The sequence below is a fragment of the Martes martes genome, assembly GCF_963455335.1.
Source record: "Martes martes genome assembly, chromosome: 7".
NCBI lineage: Eukaryota > Metazoa > Chordata > Mammalia > Carnivora > Mustelidae > Martes > Martes martes.
Window position 1 is genome coordinate 103,102,179 of NC_137894.1, and position 18,419 is coordinate 103,120,597.

Here is an 18,419-nt window from a genome sequence, read left to right on the forward strand (position 1 = left end):
CAACATCTGGAGAAACATGAGAGATGACAATTAAGGCCAACAGATAATAAACTTCTTCTTTTTTTATCATCATCTTCATCACCACCACCACCAGTCTCATGTGAGAGGAGGAATGAGAGCACGAATTTCAGTCAGGCTGACAATAACTATCATGATAAGAATATGCATTGTGCACATTCTTATCATATGTACCAACAACTTATATGTACCAACAAGAATAACATCTCACATAAATATTTTTACATGTATTACTTCATTTACTATTCTCTTCATAAGACCTGTAAAGAAGGTCCTATTTTATCCTCACTTTATGATGAGGAAACTAAAATTAAGAGAGGTTAATTACTTAACCAAGGTAACACAAGCTGAGCTGAGATTTGAATCATTCTGTTCTATTGCTATGTAAAACTAAATGGCAACTATGGGAAACTATAAGTAGTTCCCTGTACCTAAAGTTAGATGGTAAGTATAACAGGTGAAGCTAAAAAGGTAAAAACTGCCACATGAAGGCATATGCACATCACTGATCATGTCTTTTAAAATTTCTACTTATATTTATAAACATTCCAATCATATGACCCACCAATAATGCATACCGATAATTTTATCAGACAACTGATACACTGTCACATGCCCATCTGAAGGCAGAATCCAATATCAACTTTCAAACTGCTTCATATTTTATGAGAAAACCATAAAACCTTTACGACTGTTAACATCACTAATTGCTAAAAGAAAAAAGTAAACATCGAGCAGTAAGAACACAAAACAATGTAAGTAGGTATTAAAAAAAATTTTTAAACTTTACATTTTACCTATAAAAGTCTCTCTTATAGCAGTCAAGTAACTGAAATATAGCTGTCATATTAATCCAGTTTCCCTCATAAGAATGCCATTATAGGGAAGCTATCTGATAGGATGAAGGCACAGAAAGTAAACAAGGTTGCTGGCTACTTTAAAAAAAAGAAAAGTTTATCCATGTGCTGACATGTTTGAGAATTAAGTCCTAAGGATAAATTAGATATCCCACAGAGGAAAAATTTTGGCCCTCTGAAATATAATTAACCCATTTAGCAAACATATGATCATTTAAATAATCAAACCTCTTCTCTGTCTACTTCATTTCTATTGAGACAAAAGTTTATATATGTCAAAAAATTCTTAATTTACATATATAAATTGGGAAACATTGACTCAAGATAAAGGAATTTGCTTAGAGCTACTTAGAACTTTAGAAACTGAGCTACTTCAAAACTTAAAATCTGACAAGCATATGAAATAATCCTAAATAATGTTGACAACAGCTAATTTTTAAGTGCTTATTATGTGCCTAATACTTTACATACTTTATCTCATTTAATACAAGTCTTACCTATAATACAAGTCAATACTTATGAGGTAGGTTTTATCAACATTGATTCATTTTATACCTATGCAATTGTGTGATAGAAAAAGGTTATTTAATCCAAGGTCACATGGATTTATCTGATTTCAGAGGTCCAAATTTTCACTTCTGGTAAAATCCAGAGCTTTTTCTTTAAAAGAGGCTAAATTAATTTAGAAAGTAGTCACCTCTTCCAAAAGTCCACAATAGTCCCATAAATAACTTTACATAATAATCATGTTCCTTTTCCTTGTCATATTTTACACATGCACATCTAAGTAAATAATTAATAATCATAGTTCTCATGTGTTATTAATTTATTACTTGGTAAGAATAAATTGCAATTTATTATGGCAATTTTCAACTTTCAAATTTCATTGAAATTTACACTGTTCATTAATTTCAATATACCAGTTTTATTAAATTATATATGTCCAAAAATGTATACATCAGCAGACAAATATTACTGACATGGTAAAAAAAACAAGCAAGCATTTTTTAATATGAAATATTTCAATTTTCTCAAAATACAATATTCCTTCATTCAACAAATATTCATGGAGGGCCTAGTGCATGTTACTGACTATTCTACAAACCCAGGAAATAGCAGTAAATAAGGCAGGAGAAAAATCTCTGCCCCTATGGATGTCATGAAAGGGAGTGACAAACAAATGAACAGATAAATGATAAATAAGAACTATGAAGAAAACTAAAGAGGATACAGAGTGATGGATTAAAGTAGTTATTTGGCAAAAGTAATCAGGCAAGGCCTCTCTAAGAAAACAAATTTTGAACAAAGACCTGAACACAGCTAAGAAATAAGCCATGGAGGAAAGCAATGCTCAAGTACAGAGAACAAACTTGACATATGAGCAATGACAAGAGGTCAGTATGACTAGAGCAGAGAATACTGTAGATGAGATACAAAAGAGGTAGTAGGAGTCCAGAGCTTATGTCAAGGTCTTAGAGGATGTACTATGATATACTTCCAGCTATTTATTGAAAAAAATGCCAGGTTCCTGGAAGGGAGGACTCTCCAATATGCTAGCAAATATATGCAGTGATGATTCTACTACTCCTTCCCCCTAAAAAAGCTATGACCATTTACTTGAGTAACTGTGCACTAGAGAAAGGGGAACACTCAAACATTTTGAGGTCTGTTGTATATAAGGTCCTAGGTGATTCCAATACTTGATTGACTCCAAGCATCATGGACTCAAGAAAGTGAGGACTTTTGGGAACCAAGAAATAAACGGATTCTTAGCCAAGATCCAATGGCTCCACTACTCCAACTACTGGCCATTTCCCCAGTCTGCGAACATGTAACAGTGATAGACACACTTGATGGCTGATGTAACTCCCAATTGGGTCCTTGGTCCATAGAGTAAGAGCTTTTATAGTGGGGAAGTCCAAGGTGTCTCTGAAATTGCCCCTACTCAATATAGTAAATCAGGGAAGGGCAAAATTTAGTGTCACTCTTAAAGCTCTAAAAAAAGGATAAGCAATTTTTTTTCTTAAGGAGCCACACAGTAAGTATTTTAGGCCTATAAGCCATACAGTTTTCTTACAACCATTCAACTCTGCAGCCATAGTACAAATGTAGCCATAGACTGTGAATAAACAAAAGGGCATGGCTGTCTATCAGTAAAACTCTAAAAACAGCATCTACCCCATGGGCTGTAAGACGGCCAACCTCTTACCTAAAGAATGCTGGATTTACGTTCCTCATAATTTTCTCACTTAATTCATTAGTCTGGGTCTTACCAGACAAATCCTGGAAGGTGATTATCTCAAAATCAACCAAAAAGTAGCCCATTACATGTGTCATGTAATGATGCAGATGCAGTATCTCCTACCCTCATGGTATACGGCTAATGATTTGGCAGATACATTATTTTCTATCCCTATTAAAAAAGAGGATCAGACATGGAACTGACAATGGTATACATTACAGTTTTGCTTCAAGACCATGTGAACTCTCCTACTTCTATTATAACATAATTTGTACCATTTGGACGTTCTGAAGAACATCTTACTGATTCATCATACGTAACTAACATCATTGGAGAGGTCTTCATAAGATACATGCATTCAAGAGACTGCTATATACTATACAAAGACGCAAGGGCACACTGAATCAGTAAAATTTTTTTTTAATATTTTATTTATTTATTTGTCAGAGAGAGAGAGAGAGAGAGGGAGCGAGCACAGGCAGATAGAGTGGCAGGCAGAGGCAGAGGGAGAAGCAGGCTCCCCGCCGAGCAAGGAGCCCCATGTGGGACTTGATCCCAGGACGCTGGGATCATGACGCCACCCAGGCGTCCCTGAATCAGTAAAATTTTAAGGTAATCAGGGGCATGCCAAGACATCTCACCCAAAGTAAAGGACAATTATTGTACCTTGCACCTTCCACCACAAGGACACACAATACCTGATAGGCCTTTCCAGGTTCTGAATGCACATGCTCTGGCACATATATCAAGTGACAAAAAAGCAGGAAAGGGCTGTGCACAAGTCGGGGCCAGACAACCAACCCTGCTGTCTGGGCCATATAACTTCACAGACCCTATAGTATTAAAGGAATCAGTGTTTACTAAAGGTATCAGTTTTGGGAAACAATGTCAAGTGGAGTTGTGGCAAGCCCCAGTAGGATAATCACAATACAGATCTCTGGGTAATAAAGCAAAGTTGTGTCATCTATAGCAGAGAATTATAGACCTTTTGAGAAATAACTCCCGATGTGCCACTGGACCCTGGCAGAGATAGCACACCTAACCACACGGCATGAAGTGAACATGTATCCAGAACTTTACAGCATGAGCTGGGTTCTAATAGACTCACCAAGTTATTATGTCAAGTGGACTGAGGAACTCTTCATCTTAAGATGGATGGGGTAAACCCAGAATCAGACATGAACAAAACCAGAAAGCAAACTGCATAAGCATAAGCAGAAAGTCCAAACTCCCATGATCTCTACCATTATTGCACTAGCATTCCTCCTTCAATTAACATGTATAGCCTTATGGGGGATCTCTTACAACCAGGTGATGGAGAAGGAAAAAGCCTGAGCTTGGTTTGTGGAGAGTTGGCTAGGCATGCAGGTATCGACTAAAAATGGACAGCAGCTACAATTAAAAGCTCACTCAGGTGGCCTTGAAATTCAGCGGCAAGAAAAAAAATCCTCTCAACAGGCGAAATGTTGCAAAATATACCTGCTCATCAGATTGGGTGGACAGAGAATGGACCTTAGGTTAGCATATATATGGATTCAAAGACAATGGCAAAGGGCCTGGCTATGAGAGGGGAAAATTAGAAGACTGAGGATGGAGGAATCTGGGATAGAGGCATGTGGATGGATACATGTAAGTGAGCACAGAGTGTGAAGATCTCTGTATCACCAGAGGCCATCTACCATGGAAGAAGAATCAAACAACCAGGTAGACAAAATGACTCTACCAGTTGACATCAGTCAGCCTTTGCCTAGCATCAGCACCCTGGGGACATGAACAGAGGGGACACAGGACAGAGACAACACAGCCCCAACAGCATGAGGTCCTACTTACTGAAGCTGATGCAGTTACCATCAAAGCTCAACATCGAGCCTAACAGTAACGAAGACCAACTCTGAGCCCCTGAAAGAGCCACATCCTTCAAGCAGACTAATCAACCACATAGTAGCATGTTGATTACATTAGTTTCCAGTCTGGATAAGTAATTCATTCTGACAGGAATAGAAACATTTGAGTTGGGTATGCCTCTCCTCAGAGGGAGTGTTGTTTCTGTGGCACTGGATCCCACATACCACATCACCTCAAAGGACCCACTTTACAGCAAAGGAGGTGACCATGGATCCAATGGTCATATCACAAACCACACCACCCAGAAGCTACTAGTCTGACAGGGCATTGGAACAGCCTGCTAAAGGCACAGCTGAAGTTCAGGGACAATAACTATAAAGACAGAGCACTATTCTCCAAGATGCAGTTATATATTCTGAATTTAAAACCTTTATATGATGCTGTGTTCCCACAGGAAAAACATGAGTCTGAGAACAATGCACAAAAGCAGAAGTGGTCCTGCTTATAATGACTCTCAATTTGTGCTTTCTAGTCCTACAATTTTGGAATCTAGAGAGAGGTCTGATCTCTGAAGGCAAAGATCTCTTCACCTGGGAATATAATAAAAGTCCCATTAAACAGTAACTATGAGTGCTGCCTGGGCACTTCAGCTGCTTACATCCAGTGGATAAAGGCAAGAAGAAGAATGACTATCTTTGGCAGAGGCAACTGATTCTGATCAGGAGGCAGGGCTGCTATTACATCATAGGTGCAGGAACAATGTTTGTGACACACAGATCTCTTCGTGGAGATCTCTTGGTACTCTTTTGACCAATTCGGAAAGTACACAAAGAAGCATAGCAACCCTGGCCTAAGAAGGGCATGGTAACCAGTAAAGCAACCAAGATTAGCAGGGGCATTAGCTGAAGGTAAGGGAGTATTAGAATGGAGACTAGAGAAGGGAAACAGAAACTAGAGAAATGAGTATCAGGCATAACCTGAAACCAGCCACAATAGTGGGAGCCATAGTTCCCCACTAACCTCCTAATTTTCCCCCCAATTGGAACGTGAAAGGAGCTGCTTCCCAAATGTATAGGAAAAGGTGGAGTCCAGTGGCACAGGAGTGGTCTGTGGTAGACATAGTGATATGTCATCCAGATCTCCCTTCAAGAAGGGTCTTGTTCTAGTAGCGAGCAGTGCTGTGCTATCAGCAGAGAGCTTTCAGCCAGCAGTATTTTCAGGGATCACTTCAGTAGCAGAGAACCAATTCACTCAATGTCATACTTTTCCCAGTGTGATCTAGCAATACCTAAGATAGGGATTTTTTTTATAAAGGCCTGACTACTTTGGTTCAAAGCAGGACAACTCTGACAGCTCATTTTTGTTCCAGAACTCCCCACTGGGGCCAATAACACTATCACGGGGCCAGCACCACAGCTCTCTTTCTCCACAAGCCCAATCCTGCATCCTCACCTTGTCCCTTCACAGATCCTCATCCCAAGGGTTCCTCCTAATAAATATTCTGCACACTAAACTCTGTCTCAAAGTCTGCTTTTCAGAGAATTCAACCTGCAACACTGTGGTAGTTGAGAGATAATGGTAATAGTTCAGATGAAAGTGACAGTGGTGAAGGTACTAAGGAATGATCGGGTTCATGACATTTTAAAGGATGTATTCATACAAATTGCTGGATTGGATATGGGGAGAAATTTAAAAAGGAAATCATGATTACTCATGGAAGACTGCAGCCTGAACAACTAACTGTGTGAATGGTGGGTGGTGTCATTTACCAAGACTGGGAAGAGATGGAAAGAGGGAGTGAGGAAACAACTTCTGCTTTGCATATGATCTGTGGTGGACACCTATTCAATAATACAGTAAGAGAAAATGCAGAGCACATAATCAGAAAAATAAGTTTGTATTACAGGGAAGAAACTAGAGCTAGATATAATTTTAGAGTTATTTAAAATCTCAGAACTAGATGACATCTAGGAAAGAGAAGAGCATGTCAACAACATTCAGATAGATGGAGGAAAAGGATCCAACAAAAGAGACAAAGCAGGAGGGATCAGTAGAAGGAGGAAGGAAAATCAGAAGAGAACAGTGTCCTGGAAGCAAAGTACAGGTTTTATCCTCAAAGGCAACTGAATTATCACAAGAGTTTAAGATAAATCAGCTACAGCTCTCAATGGAATGAAAGTTCCAAAAAAGCAAAAAGCAAAACAAAACAAAATGCTTTCTGCTTATAAAACCAAATAAATCTCAGTAACTTGCTCTCTAACATGTAACCTTGCTGCAAAGGCATTTACAATAAGAAAGATAGCCAAACTAACAGATTTAAAGACTTCCAAATGACCAACTCACTCCAAAGGATTCTCAAAGACACCTGTAAACAATTCCCAAAAAAAATCTTTTAGAATTTCACAAACCTAAGTTATATCCTTACCTTCTATTTTACTACAGTAATTAAAAGCAAAAATTGTCCCAACAAAAACAAAAACCTCAGAAGTATGCACCACAGACTAAAACACTACCATATTAAGTTCAACTTTACATAATTGATTATTGTGTCAGCCTGTTGAACTGATGTTGTATTTTTTACAACTGCTGCCGGTTGTAAGGAAACCATGGAGTTTGTGGTCACTTCTACTAAAAATTAAGACATCATGCTCTTGGACAGGAACATAAATCCCTAATTTAACATTGTTTCTTTGATAAAACTAAACTTCTATGTTTTCTTAAAGTATCTTTCCCAAAAACAGATTGAATGCAATGTGTTACAACCATCCACAAACTAAAAATAAACTGTAATATTTTCCCCTAGCCTAGGTAAAAAAAAATAAGGCTCAGAGGATTTCATAAGGAAGTATTTCTGGGTCCCATGAAAGCAACTAACCCATGGGTTCACAAGTACTACCTATAAAGTATTTTTCTTACATTTATTGTGCATACCACTGCCAAATTAATCTTTAAAACACTGCTTTCTTTTAGTCAGAAACTTGCTATGCAATTCCTAAGCTACTAAGCTCACACTCTTACGTCCATCTTTAAGGTTCTTATCTTACACTTCCTACCCAACTTCTTTTACCTCCAAAATGAACAGCCATATTACCATCAGCCTATTCCAGTCTTCTCTTCTCACCCATGCTACCTCTGCTTCTTTACCTGTGGCCAGGTAATTCATCCCACAAGGATACTCTTTCTCTTCCAACAATCTAAACACCTTTTTATATTTACTCAAAGCCCAGCTCAATTCCTATTTCCTCCGTGAAGAGTTCCATTCCTACATGACCTTCCCTGATTTTTTCACTTAAACCCCTAACAACGCTTAAAAATTCAAATTTCAACACAGAACAATACTGTCACTTGTATCATTTATTGTTTCATAATAAGTTTTATAAGTTTCACTCTTCTCCACACTTAAATTGAAATCAAGCATAGCATCTGTCATACATTTCTCTTGCTTTCCAACTGTGGTCAACAGAATAATACTGAGCACCACAGATGCACAGTAAGTCAAAACACTTGCTAAATTGGGGCCATGGCCAAATCTCCTGCAAAGGATCTTGAAAAATCAAGCCTTAATCCACATATCCAAAACCACAAAGGCAGTACTACCACTCCACACTCCAAAAATAAAAAGCAGGCATTCCCAATTTTGGAAAACTCAAAATTTCAATAAAAACCAAATACGAACCTTATGCAATTCTGGCACTGGAACTAAATTTTATTACATTTAGCCTCTCCTTTTTAAAGTCATTTGATTTGGTTTTCACGAGACTATGTGTTTTATGGGGGATTAATAGATGAAGTACGTTTAATAAGCATTGACTTTTTTCTTTAAAGCACTATAGGGCGCCTGGGTGGCTCAGTGGGTTAAGCCTCTGCCTTCGGCCCAGGTCGTGATCCCAGGGTCTTGGGATCGAGTCCCGCATTGGGCTCTCTGCTCAGCGGGGAGCCTGCTTCCTCCTCTCTCTCTGCCTGCCTCTCTGCCTACTTCTGCCTACTTGTGATCTCTATCCATCAAATAAATAAATAAATAAATCTTTAAAGCACTATAAACCCTCTATTTTGTGTCAGGCTGGCAAAGTGGAAAGGTAGGAAGATAAAGCACATTAAGACACTTAAATGGCAATTAAGGCAAACTCTGCCAAAATAAGTTTGAAAATTATCTGCAACACTATGAGATGAATAGTTTTACTTATTTTTTTTAAGATTTTATTTATTTATTTGAGAGACAGTGTGCACATGAGAGAGAAAGAAAGAGCACAAGTTGGGTGAGGGGCAGAGGGAGAAGCAGTCTCTCCACTGAGCAGGGGTCCCAATGTGGGGCTCCATCCCAGGACTCCAGGATCATGACCTGAGCTGAAGGCAGAAGCTTAACTGAATGAGCCACCCAGGCACCCCTACCTTTCTAAAGTCAATTTTAACATTCCATCTTGAAGGGTATGCTAACTCTTTAAACTATGATAAAATTGGCCAATTAATCATATTAGAATTATTTTGAAGATGATTAAATGGTGGTACTTAAGAATTTTATGAAATATTTTAGATTCTGTTATGCAAAATCTCTCTTCAGAATAGAATATATCTCACTTCTGACAGTAAAGTAATATCTGATTTCTATGCCCCAAAGAGAAAGGTAACAAAATGTTATAGTATTTTTTTTTATACCAGTCTCAAAAGAACCACAGAATTAGGTTTAAAAATTGCAAAACTAGGGGCGCCTGGGTGGCTCAGTGGGTTAAAGCCTCTGCCTTCCACTCAGGTCATGATCTCAGGTCCTGGGATCGAGCCCCGTGTCGGGCTCTCTGCTCATCGGGGAGCCTGCTTCCCCCTTTCTCTCTGCCTGCCTCTCTGCCTGCTTGTGATCTCTATTTCTTTCTCTCTCTCTCTCTCTCTGTTAAAGAAGTAAATAAAATCTTAAAAAAAAAGAAAAAAGAAAAAAATTGCAAAGCTAGAGGGGTGCCTGGGTGGCTCAGTAGGTTAAGTGTCTGACTCTTGATTTCAGCTCAGGTCATGATCTCAGGGTCTTGGGATCAAGCCCCACATCGGGCTCTGTGCTTAGCGTGGAGTCAGCTTGTTCCTCTCTGCTCCACTCCCGTTCATTCTCTCTCTCTCTCTCTCTCTCCCTCTCTCTCTAAAATAAATAAATAACATTTAAAAAAAAATGTTCAAAGCTAGAATGGTCATTAAATATCATCTTACTCTAGTCCCTTCATCTCATTTTTATATATAAGTAGCTAAAGCAATGAAATTTAAATCTTGTCAAGGTATTAAACCAGTATTCTAATCAGGGATTTTTCCACTCTATTATGGTGTCTTTTAAAATTATATAAACACCATGAAAATTATCACTTAAAGTATCTAACAAATCTTACATTAGCATTCCAAATCAAATATATTTACAAATTTACACATTAAATATATTTACACACACTTAACAAATGCCTCTGGGATCAAATTAAGCAAATAGATCCAAGGACTCACTCACTTAAAAAAAATTATTACAGATTTATTCATTTTAGAGAGCTAAAGTGGGGAGGGGGAGAGGGAGAGCAAGAATCCCAAGCAGACTGCCTGCTGAGCACAGAGCCCGCCAACCCAAGCTGAAATTAAGATGTGGACGCTCAATCAACTGAGCCACCCAGGTGCCTTGGAATCATTTACTTTTTTGATTCATTACATCCCTAGAAAGCCAAGATGTATACATATGATAAAGTTAACTACATTCTATTATTACTATTTTTATATTTCAATTCCAAGAAAATAGCATCAGAAAAGTTAGCAAAAATTTTTAAAATATCTTATATATTTAAATTTTTAAACTATATACCACTCAACTCCTGAGCACACCAGGGACTCAATATTTTACACTAATTACACATACACAGTCAATAAATGATCCTCAACTTAAAGACTTGTTCATTTCAGAAGTTCACCACCAGGTTGGTTTGACTAGAGAATTCAGACTACAAAATACTCAAATGTAAACCCACTACCTCTGCCTCTACCTGCCTCTACCTCCACCACTCTAAGAAGAGTGGGAGAGGTCTACTAAATCTTGGTGTAGATAAGGAGTTGATCAGCCCTGTTCTACTCATTTACTGCTACATAATAACCACTCCAATAAATGAATGGCTTAAAATAAGAATGATGATGACTTTGTTCACAAATCTGCTACTTGGGCAGGGCTCAGCAGGGAAATCTCATCTCTGTTCCATGTCACATCTGCTGAGGCAATTCAACTTGAGGCTAGAAGACCTACTTTCAAGCTAACAAGCTGATGTTGACTGTAGTCTGGGAGTTCAGTCAGCCAAAAGCCTGGATTCTCCCCATGGGCTATGTAGCATAGTTGCTGGGTTCTAAGAGGGAGAATCAAAAGAAGGTCAAGCACATCACCTTTCATGACCTAACCTTGGAAATCACATAAGCAACACTTCTGATACAGTTATAGACCTGCCTAGATTCAAGAAGGGAGCACAGGCCCTACCCCTCTGTGGGCACAGCATCAACATCCCATTATAGGCTAACAGATCTGCAGCCATCCTGAAAAACACAACCTTCCACAGCACCTTTCTGTTATTCTCTCCTACTCTTATCTCTTCCCTCTAGGATTATTTCCTATTAGTCTTCTTTGAAGATTTTTTTCTCCCTGACCTATCTCAATCTAGTCCTCTTCCCAACCCACTTACCAATATTAATTCTAAAAAGCTACTACTCTTCGGGGCACCTGGGTGGCTCAGTGGGTTAAAGCCTCTGCCTTCAGCTCGGGTCATGATCTCAGAGTCCTGAGATCAAGCCCCACATTGGGCTCTCTGCTCAGTGGGGAGCCTGCTTCCCTCTTTCTCTCTGCCTGCCTCTCTGCCTACTTGTGATCTCTGTCTGTCAAATAAATAAAATTAAAAAAAAAAAAAAAAGCTACTACTCTTCTATGGCATTCTGCTAAGTCATTTAAATTTATCAACTCATTTAATCTTGGAAATAACCCTCTAAGGTAGGTACTGTTACTATCCCCATTTTATAGATAAGAAAAATGTATGAAAAGATTAGGTAACTTGTCAAAGATCACAAAATAGTAACGGACAAAGCTGAGAGATGTCATCCATTCCTAAGTCTATCTAACTGCCACCCATAATGACAACTCCCATGATAATTTGTATCTCTAGCTGTAGTTTTCTTCTGAGTTACTAATTCATATTTCCCACTGCCTTCTGGACTTCTTCACCAGAATATCTTACTAAAAATTTAAAATGTAGTTTTAAAAAAAATAAATACATTATTCCTTCCCCCTGAAAGGTTCCTTCCTGTTTTCTCTGTCACAGTTACTTTCCCAACTTCAAAAATTTGGAATTAACTCCTCAGTAACCAAAATTTTTTGATTCTTCTTCAAAATGTCTTCCCATATTTGTTATCTTCTCTGTCCCCACTGAATTTCACCTGCCTGAATTAATCAATCAATAGATAATTCTGGACTACCTACTAAAAGACAAGAACTATGCCAGGTTGGGTACACCCTCTATTTTCCCAACTATCAATCTTTTCCCCCCCACTGAAAGCCATTCTTCACAGTAACATTAAAATCATCTGCCTCTCCACTCCTCTCTCCCCACTCAAAAAGTCATGTCAGCTTCCATAAGCATAGCCTATACGGAGGCCCTCTCGAAGATTCCACCAAACTGCCTCTGTGGTCTCAATGCCTTGCTATGAGCCACCACTCCACATGCCTAAAACAGGCATACACAGACCCTATCTTTTCTCAGTATTTCCTAAACACACCACACCTTAAAAATCAGTCACTTCTGGGACGCCTGGGTGGCTCAGTTGATTAAGCGGCTGCCTTGGGCTCAGGTCATGATCCCAGCGTCCTGGGATCGAGTCCCACATCGGGCTCGTTGCTCAGCGGGGAGCCTGCTTCTCTCTGTCTCTGCCTGCCACTCTGCCTGTGCTCGCTCTCACGCTCTCTCTCTCTGACAAATAAATAAATAAAATCTTTAAAAAAAAAAAATCAGTCACTTCTGTCTCTGCCTTGGAATGCCCTTCTGCTTGAAAAGTCTCTACTCATCTATCAACACCCAATTTATATGTCATTACTTTATGAAACCTTTCCTAATTATCCCAGGAAGAGATTCTGTACTTGTACAAGTCTTATCTATTAACATGTCTCCCTGTGATAACCATAAAATAATAAGAAATGTATATTTTATTTTAAGAAATACATATTTTAGTCTTTGTACTCAACTCCTAAGGCCTTTGTTTTTTCCTAAGTGATAAATGTGCTAGGAACATCTTTTGTTCTAATATTTGGTCTTTGACCCTGGTTCCTGACACAGAGCTCCTAAAACCCTTGTAATTTTCCTAAGTGATGTGGTTGATAGGAATGTCTTACATGGAACTCCTAAATCTTGTAACTTCCTGAGTGACAGAAGTGTCTTTTGTTCTACTGAAGCAATAGGGCTCCTGGATGGAGGCTGGTCACCAGAAAGATCAAGCATGATTAGAAGCCCCTCTACTCCTGAGTTAACTAAGTTAATAACTGATAATTCCTATGTGATGAAGCCTCCATAAAAATCCCTAAAGTATGGGGTTCAGAGAGCTTCCAGGCTGCTGAATACATCAAGGTACTGGGAGGGTGGTACACCCAGGGAGGGTCTGAAAGTGCTACACTCTTTCCCCCATCCTTGCCCTAGGCATCTCTTCCATCTGGTTGTTCCTGAGTCATATCCCTTTAAAATAAACTAGTAATCTAGTTAGTAAACCATTTTCCTGAGTTCTCTGAGCTGTTCCAGCAAATGATCGAACCTGAGGAGGGGGTCATGAGAACTCTAATTTATAGCTAGACTGTCAGAAGCACAGGTGATAACTTGGACTGCAATTGGTATCTAAAATGGGGACATACTTGTGGTACTGAGCCCTTAACTTCTGGGTTCTGAGGCTAACTCCTGGTAGACAGTGTCAGAACTGAAATGAATTACAGAACACCCAGTGTCTGCTGGAAAACAGAAATGTTGTAGGTGAAATCCCCATATATCTGGTGTCAGAGTAATGAGACTAGTCTTGGTGTTGACAGAACAGAGTTCTTTTCCTTTCACTCCCCCAACTAGGTTTTTAACTTAAACCATGTTTTAACTCCAGTACTTGAGATGACTTCTGCCCTAGTACTCAATAAATGTTTGCTGAATGAACACATTTTCTCAAATACATGATAATTAATTAATTAGTAGCCAGGTTCCACAATCATCTAACAGTTAATATGGCTAAAACAAGTAGCATTTCAGCAACCAGAAGGTAAAGGGGGCAGTCTTTACTTACATATCTCACGTTTGTTAATATATACTTACCTAGTTAATTGAACAAGAGAGATCTTTTTTCAGTGACTGTGTTTAAATATTTTGTAACTTAGTTTGAAAACTCAAGAAACATAAAAGTATTTGTGTGCAAAAATGTGTTCTTGGCTATTTAAATTCTAATCTGGAGGTCAAACAACCATTGTTACCATGTTCAAAATACCTGACCTCAAATAAAATTATCAAGGCGCCTACACTTACAGGAAAGAAAACACTTAAATTCCTAATCCTGGCATTTAGGACCTCCACAGTTAAACCCCAATTTACCTTACATGCAATTCCTCTTCTGTATGCATGCTATACTGCAGCCAAAGTAGAACTCTTCCCTTGCCTCAAGGATCTATACTTACTTCCCTTTTTTGTCTTGGACTTTATTGTCCGCTTTATTAAAAAGTCCCTCCACCCAGCTGCACAAACTCAAATCTAACAGATTCTTACTGTATCATTCAAATACCACTTCCTAATCCTTTGCACTTCTAGAGGTAATCTTCCCATTCTCTCAATTCCTATAGCACTTTATTTTTAACACCATTTATAAGTTTATTCCCAGTGTAAGCCATTATATATCTTCATTCGCTCCCCATATTTAATAATAAGGGCAGGTTCTATATGTAACTCAACATTGTCCAAAGTACATTTCATGGAATTCACAAAATTAACAAGCAGTAGAAAATACAACAGTCTCATGGTCAACTAGTTTGGGAAATAAACTTCTCAGAACCTTTAATATACTAAGGTATGATGTAACTCTCTAAGAAAGCAAACTATGCCCATTTCCAAAACTTACTTGGTCTCTAAACCATTTTCGATTTTTTGCAGCTCACTCCACAGTATTACGATTTCTATGGCATGCCTTTGATATATGTGCTGCCTAAGCGAGCACTCTATGGCATGCTTTTGAGACATGCAGCCTCATTAATCTTGGCACCTTATCTTGAACTTAATAGGTATTCAACAAATATTTGTTGAATGAATGGGTAATAGATCCTGGTTAACAACAGACTCTACCATAAAGGCAGCCTGCCCAAAAAAAAGACTCCAGGAATGACAGGAGAGAAAAACAGCAAGTGAGATGGGAGTACAATGTCCTCAATAGTGCAGTAAGAGAAGAAAGAAATACTTATAACAATAGAAGAATTCACTACCTCAGCCACTTTTTTATATGCAGGGAACATAATCTAAACCACATAGGAAAACCTGTTTACAATGTCCATCCTGAAGTAATAATTTAGCTCACTGGAGATAGAATCTTTCAGAAAATTTGTCAACAAGGGTTGAAACTATGAAGGTATTCTTGCCAATTTCTAGAATATACACTATTAAAGTAACTGAATCATCTATTACTTTAGCATTTCTGCCAACTGAAGAAATATCCTGGAGTTTGATTTTGTCATATGAGGGTGTTTACGTTATAAAAGGAAGTCTCACAGGACCAACACTAAGATTTTAAAAGAAGTAGAGTTAACACTTAAAAAACCTCATGGATTCAAACCATAATTTTGTATTGATTTAACCTCTTTTTCAATGTGGAAATGAAAGCAGAATTCAACTTAATCATGCATTAAAACCAGGATGCATAAAAACAAAATATCCTGACTACATCCTGACCTGTTTCCTACAGCTCTCCAGCTGTGACTAAGAAATGGAAGGGAAAAAGACACTCCCTGACATGTCCTACAATCTAGATCCTGTGGCAGCAGCAACAGGAAATAGCAGCAATAACTGAGGTTTGTTTTTTATTTTCCTCCTCACTCTAAAGCAAAGACCAACTTTTCACTTAGGGAGGAAAGCTTACCCAAGAATAGAGTGCACTGTAGGCTGAAAAGATAAATACATTTCTTAATTGTAACTATTAACATTTAGTTATAACTTTTAATATAATGGGCTTTCAAATGTGATGAAGCAACAAGAGAAGGTCACATGAATTAAGATCTATAAGCATGTTTAAGGTTGCCCTATGAACCCTCTGGCAGACAGGACTGGTCTGCCTCTGTCATCACTGATCACTTAAGACAATTACCAGCTATACATAACAAGTCACTCAGCTACATTACACCCTAATTTGGTTCAATTACTTTACTAAATAGCATGATCCTAGAAAGCAAATATATATTTATTTCATAGTCATATACATATATATACATACACACACACACACACACACACACACATATCCTCCCCTTTACCCTTGGTGGGGGGCGGCAGAAATCAAATATATTTTCAGTTAAGTTAGGTGGAGTCATGTGGTCAAACATCTAAAGAAAAATAGACATAATATGGTTTGAGATACAGAATTCATTAAGTCACAGGTTAATGCTTTACGAACCCTGTAAGAAAATAGTAAGTTTTCTATGAATAGCTAACTGGTCACGTATTTCATTTAGCAAATTAAAGATCTTAATTTCATAAACAGCTTTCTACCTTCATAATATGTGAAAGTTAAAACAAGGAACTACAGAACTATTTAGAATCTTACGCAGAAACACACAGTAAAAGCTTTTAACAAAAGAGTGTCTCCCTGCTCCTGCATCAATCAATAAACAAATGGCACGATTTTGGAATTAGAGAAGTTAATGCAATATACCTCCTAACACTTACATTTGAGAACATACAATTAATATTTCCAAATTCTTTCTTGTAATTATAATCGTTCACTCACAAATTACTATTTGATCATTAGTTATTATAACAATGGTATGTTATTCCTCTCAACAAAAGCATTATCTATCCAAGAGCTGACAGGAACCCAAAATATAGTAACAGTAACAAATGAAAAGTTCCCAATTCTTGTAAAAACTGTGGCATTCAAATTTTAAGCCAAAAACCTGCTGACTCAAGCAGAAAAAGAATCCAATCTTCACTTGTGGAGAAATTCTCTATTGTCAACGGTAGTCTTCTCACTTATCACACTTTTGCTATTCAATTTGAAACACACACACAAAAAGGGTTTTTGCTTCCTCTTCCTTTACATCTCTGTTTTCATTTCTTTTACAAAAAGAGATCCTTCATATGTTTCATTGTTTGGTGGTCCAATTAGAACTTTCCTCTTCTATTTATCTCAAACATCATAGCTTCTTCTTATATTGAATTTCACTAAATTAAATTTTAAGTTTTAGGGAGTGAAAACGTTCAAGGAAACACGTTTGAATCCTCATTGTCTCAGGCGCTAAGGATTCTCCAGCTTGCGGTTACATGGTTTTAAAATACATTTAAATTCCTGGAGACCCGAACATAAATGTTAATTTCCAGTTTCGCCTCCCCCTTAAGTCTGAAGGGCTAAGTAGGCCTTTATTGTCCTAAAAAACACTTCAACCTTCTCGAATGTAAAGGAAAACTGGCAGGCACCTGAGGGCCACTTGTAACGTTTACTAATGGAATAATTGTAATTACTCAACAGCAAGAAGCCCCCAGTCGTCCCAATCTGAGGTGGTCCCCTTAGAATATTACGCGAGGAGCCAAGCGACAAGACGGGGCTTGCCCAACCTGGGGCTGCAGGCTCCTCTCTCCGCGCCCTGAGTCAGCCTTTCCCACTTCTCATCCTGAGTACATCTTTCAAACCCTAAACCTCCGAGGCTCCCCTCCAGCCCTGCGGACAAAACCAGCCCTCCTCCTTTCGGACTCCAGTTCCCTTCCCTGCCCACCTCCCCACCCGGGTCCCCAAGCCACCCCTCCCCCATTTCATGCTCCGCCCGCGCCGCCACCGGAGCCGCCACCCCACCCCTCGCCTTTCGCACCTTTCCTCCCCTCCGCCCGCCCACCTCGCTGCCCGCACCCGGGCCGGCCACTCCCCGAAGAGCCGCCGGGGCTCACCTCGAAGAGCTCGGCCGTCGTAGCCATCCCGGCCGGCTGAGACGCTCGCCTCGCACTGGAAGCCGTCTCCTCTTCACATGCTGCGCCTCAGCGGCGCCGCGCACAGGTCCCCTCTCGGCTCGCCAGCTCTGGCTCGGGGCCGCCGCGGGCTCCCCCACTCCCCACAGAGCCCAGGCAGGGCGGGAGGGCGGCCATGAAGCGAAGCCGCAGACGCCTGTCAGCTGCCTCCCGGCGCCGCCCGCGCCGCTCCCATTGTCACCGCCTCGTACGCCGGAAGTGGAGCTGCGCGCGCCGGTTTGGCTGGCGGGAGGGGCCGGAGAG

General features: G+C 39.3%; 1 protein-coding gene across 1 annotated transcript in view; it reads right to left on the reverse strand.

The window, feature by feature from the left end:
- Window positions 1-18,370, reverse strand: part of EXOC5 (exocyst complex component 5) — a 63,778-nt gene extending 45,408 nt beyond the window's left edge. The window contains exon 1 of the mRNA XM_080807623.1: window positions 18,099-18,370. Coding sequence (XP_080663749.1) covers window positions 18,099-18,125 — 27 coding nt within the window. The 5' untranslated portion in view covers window positions 18,126-18,370. The remainder of the gene's footprint in view (window positions 1-18,098) is intronic.
- Window positions 18,371-18,419: the final 49 nt, after the last annotated feature.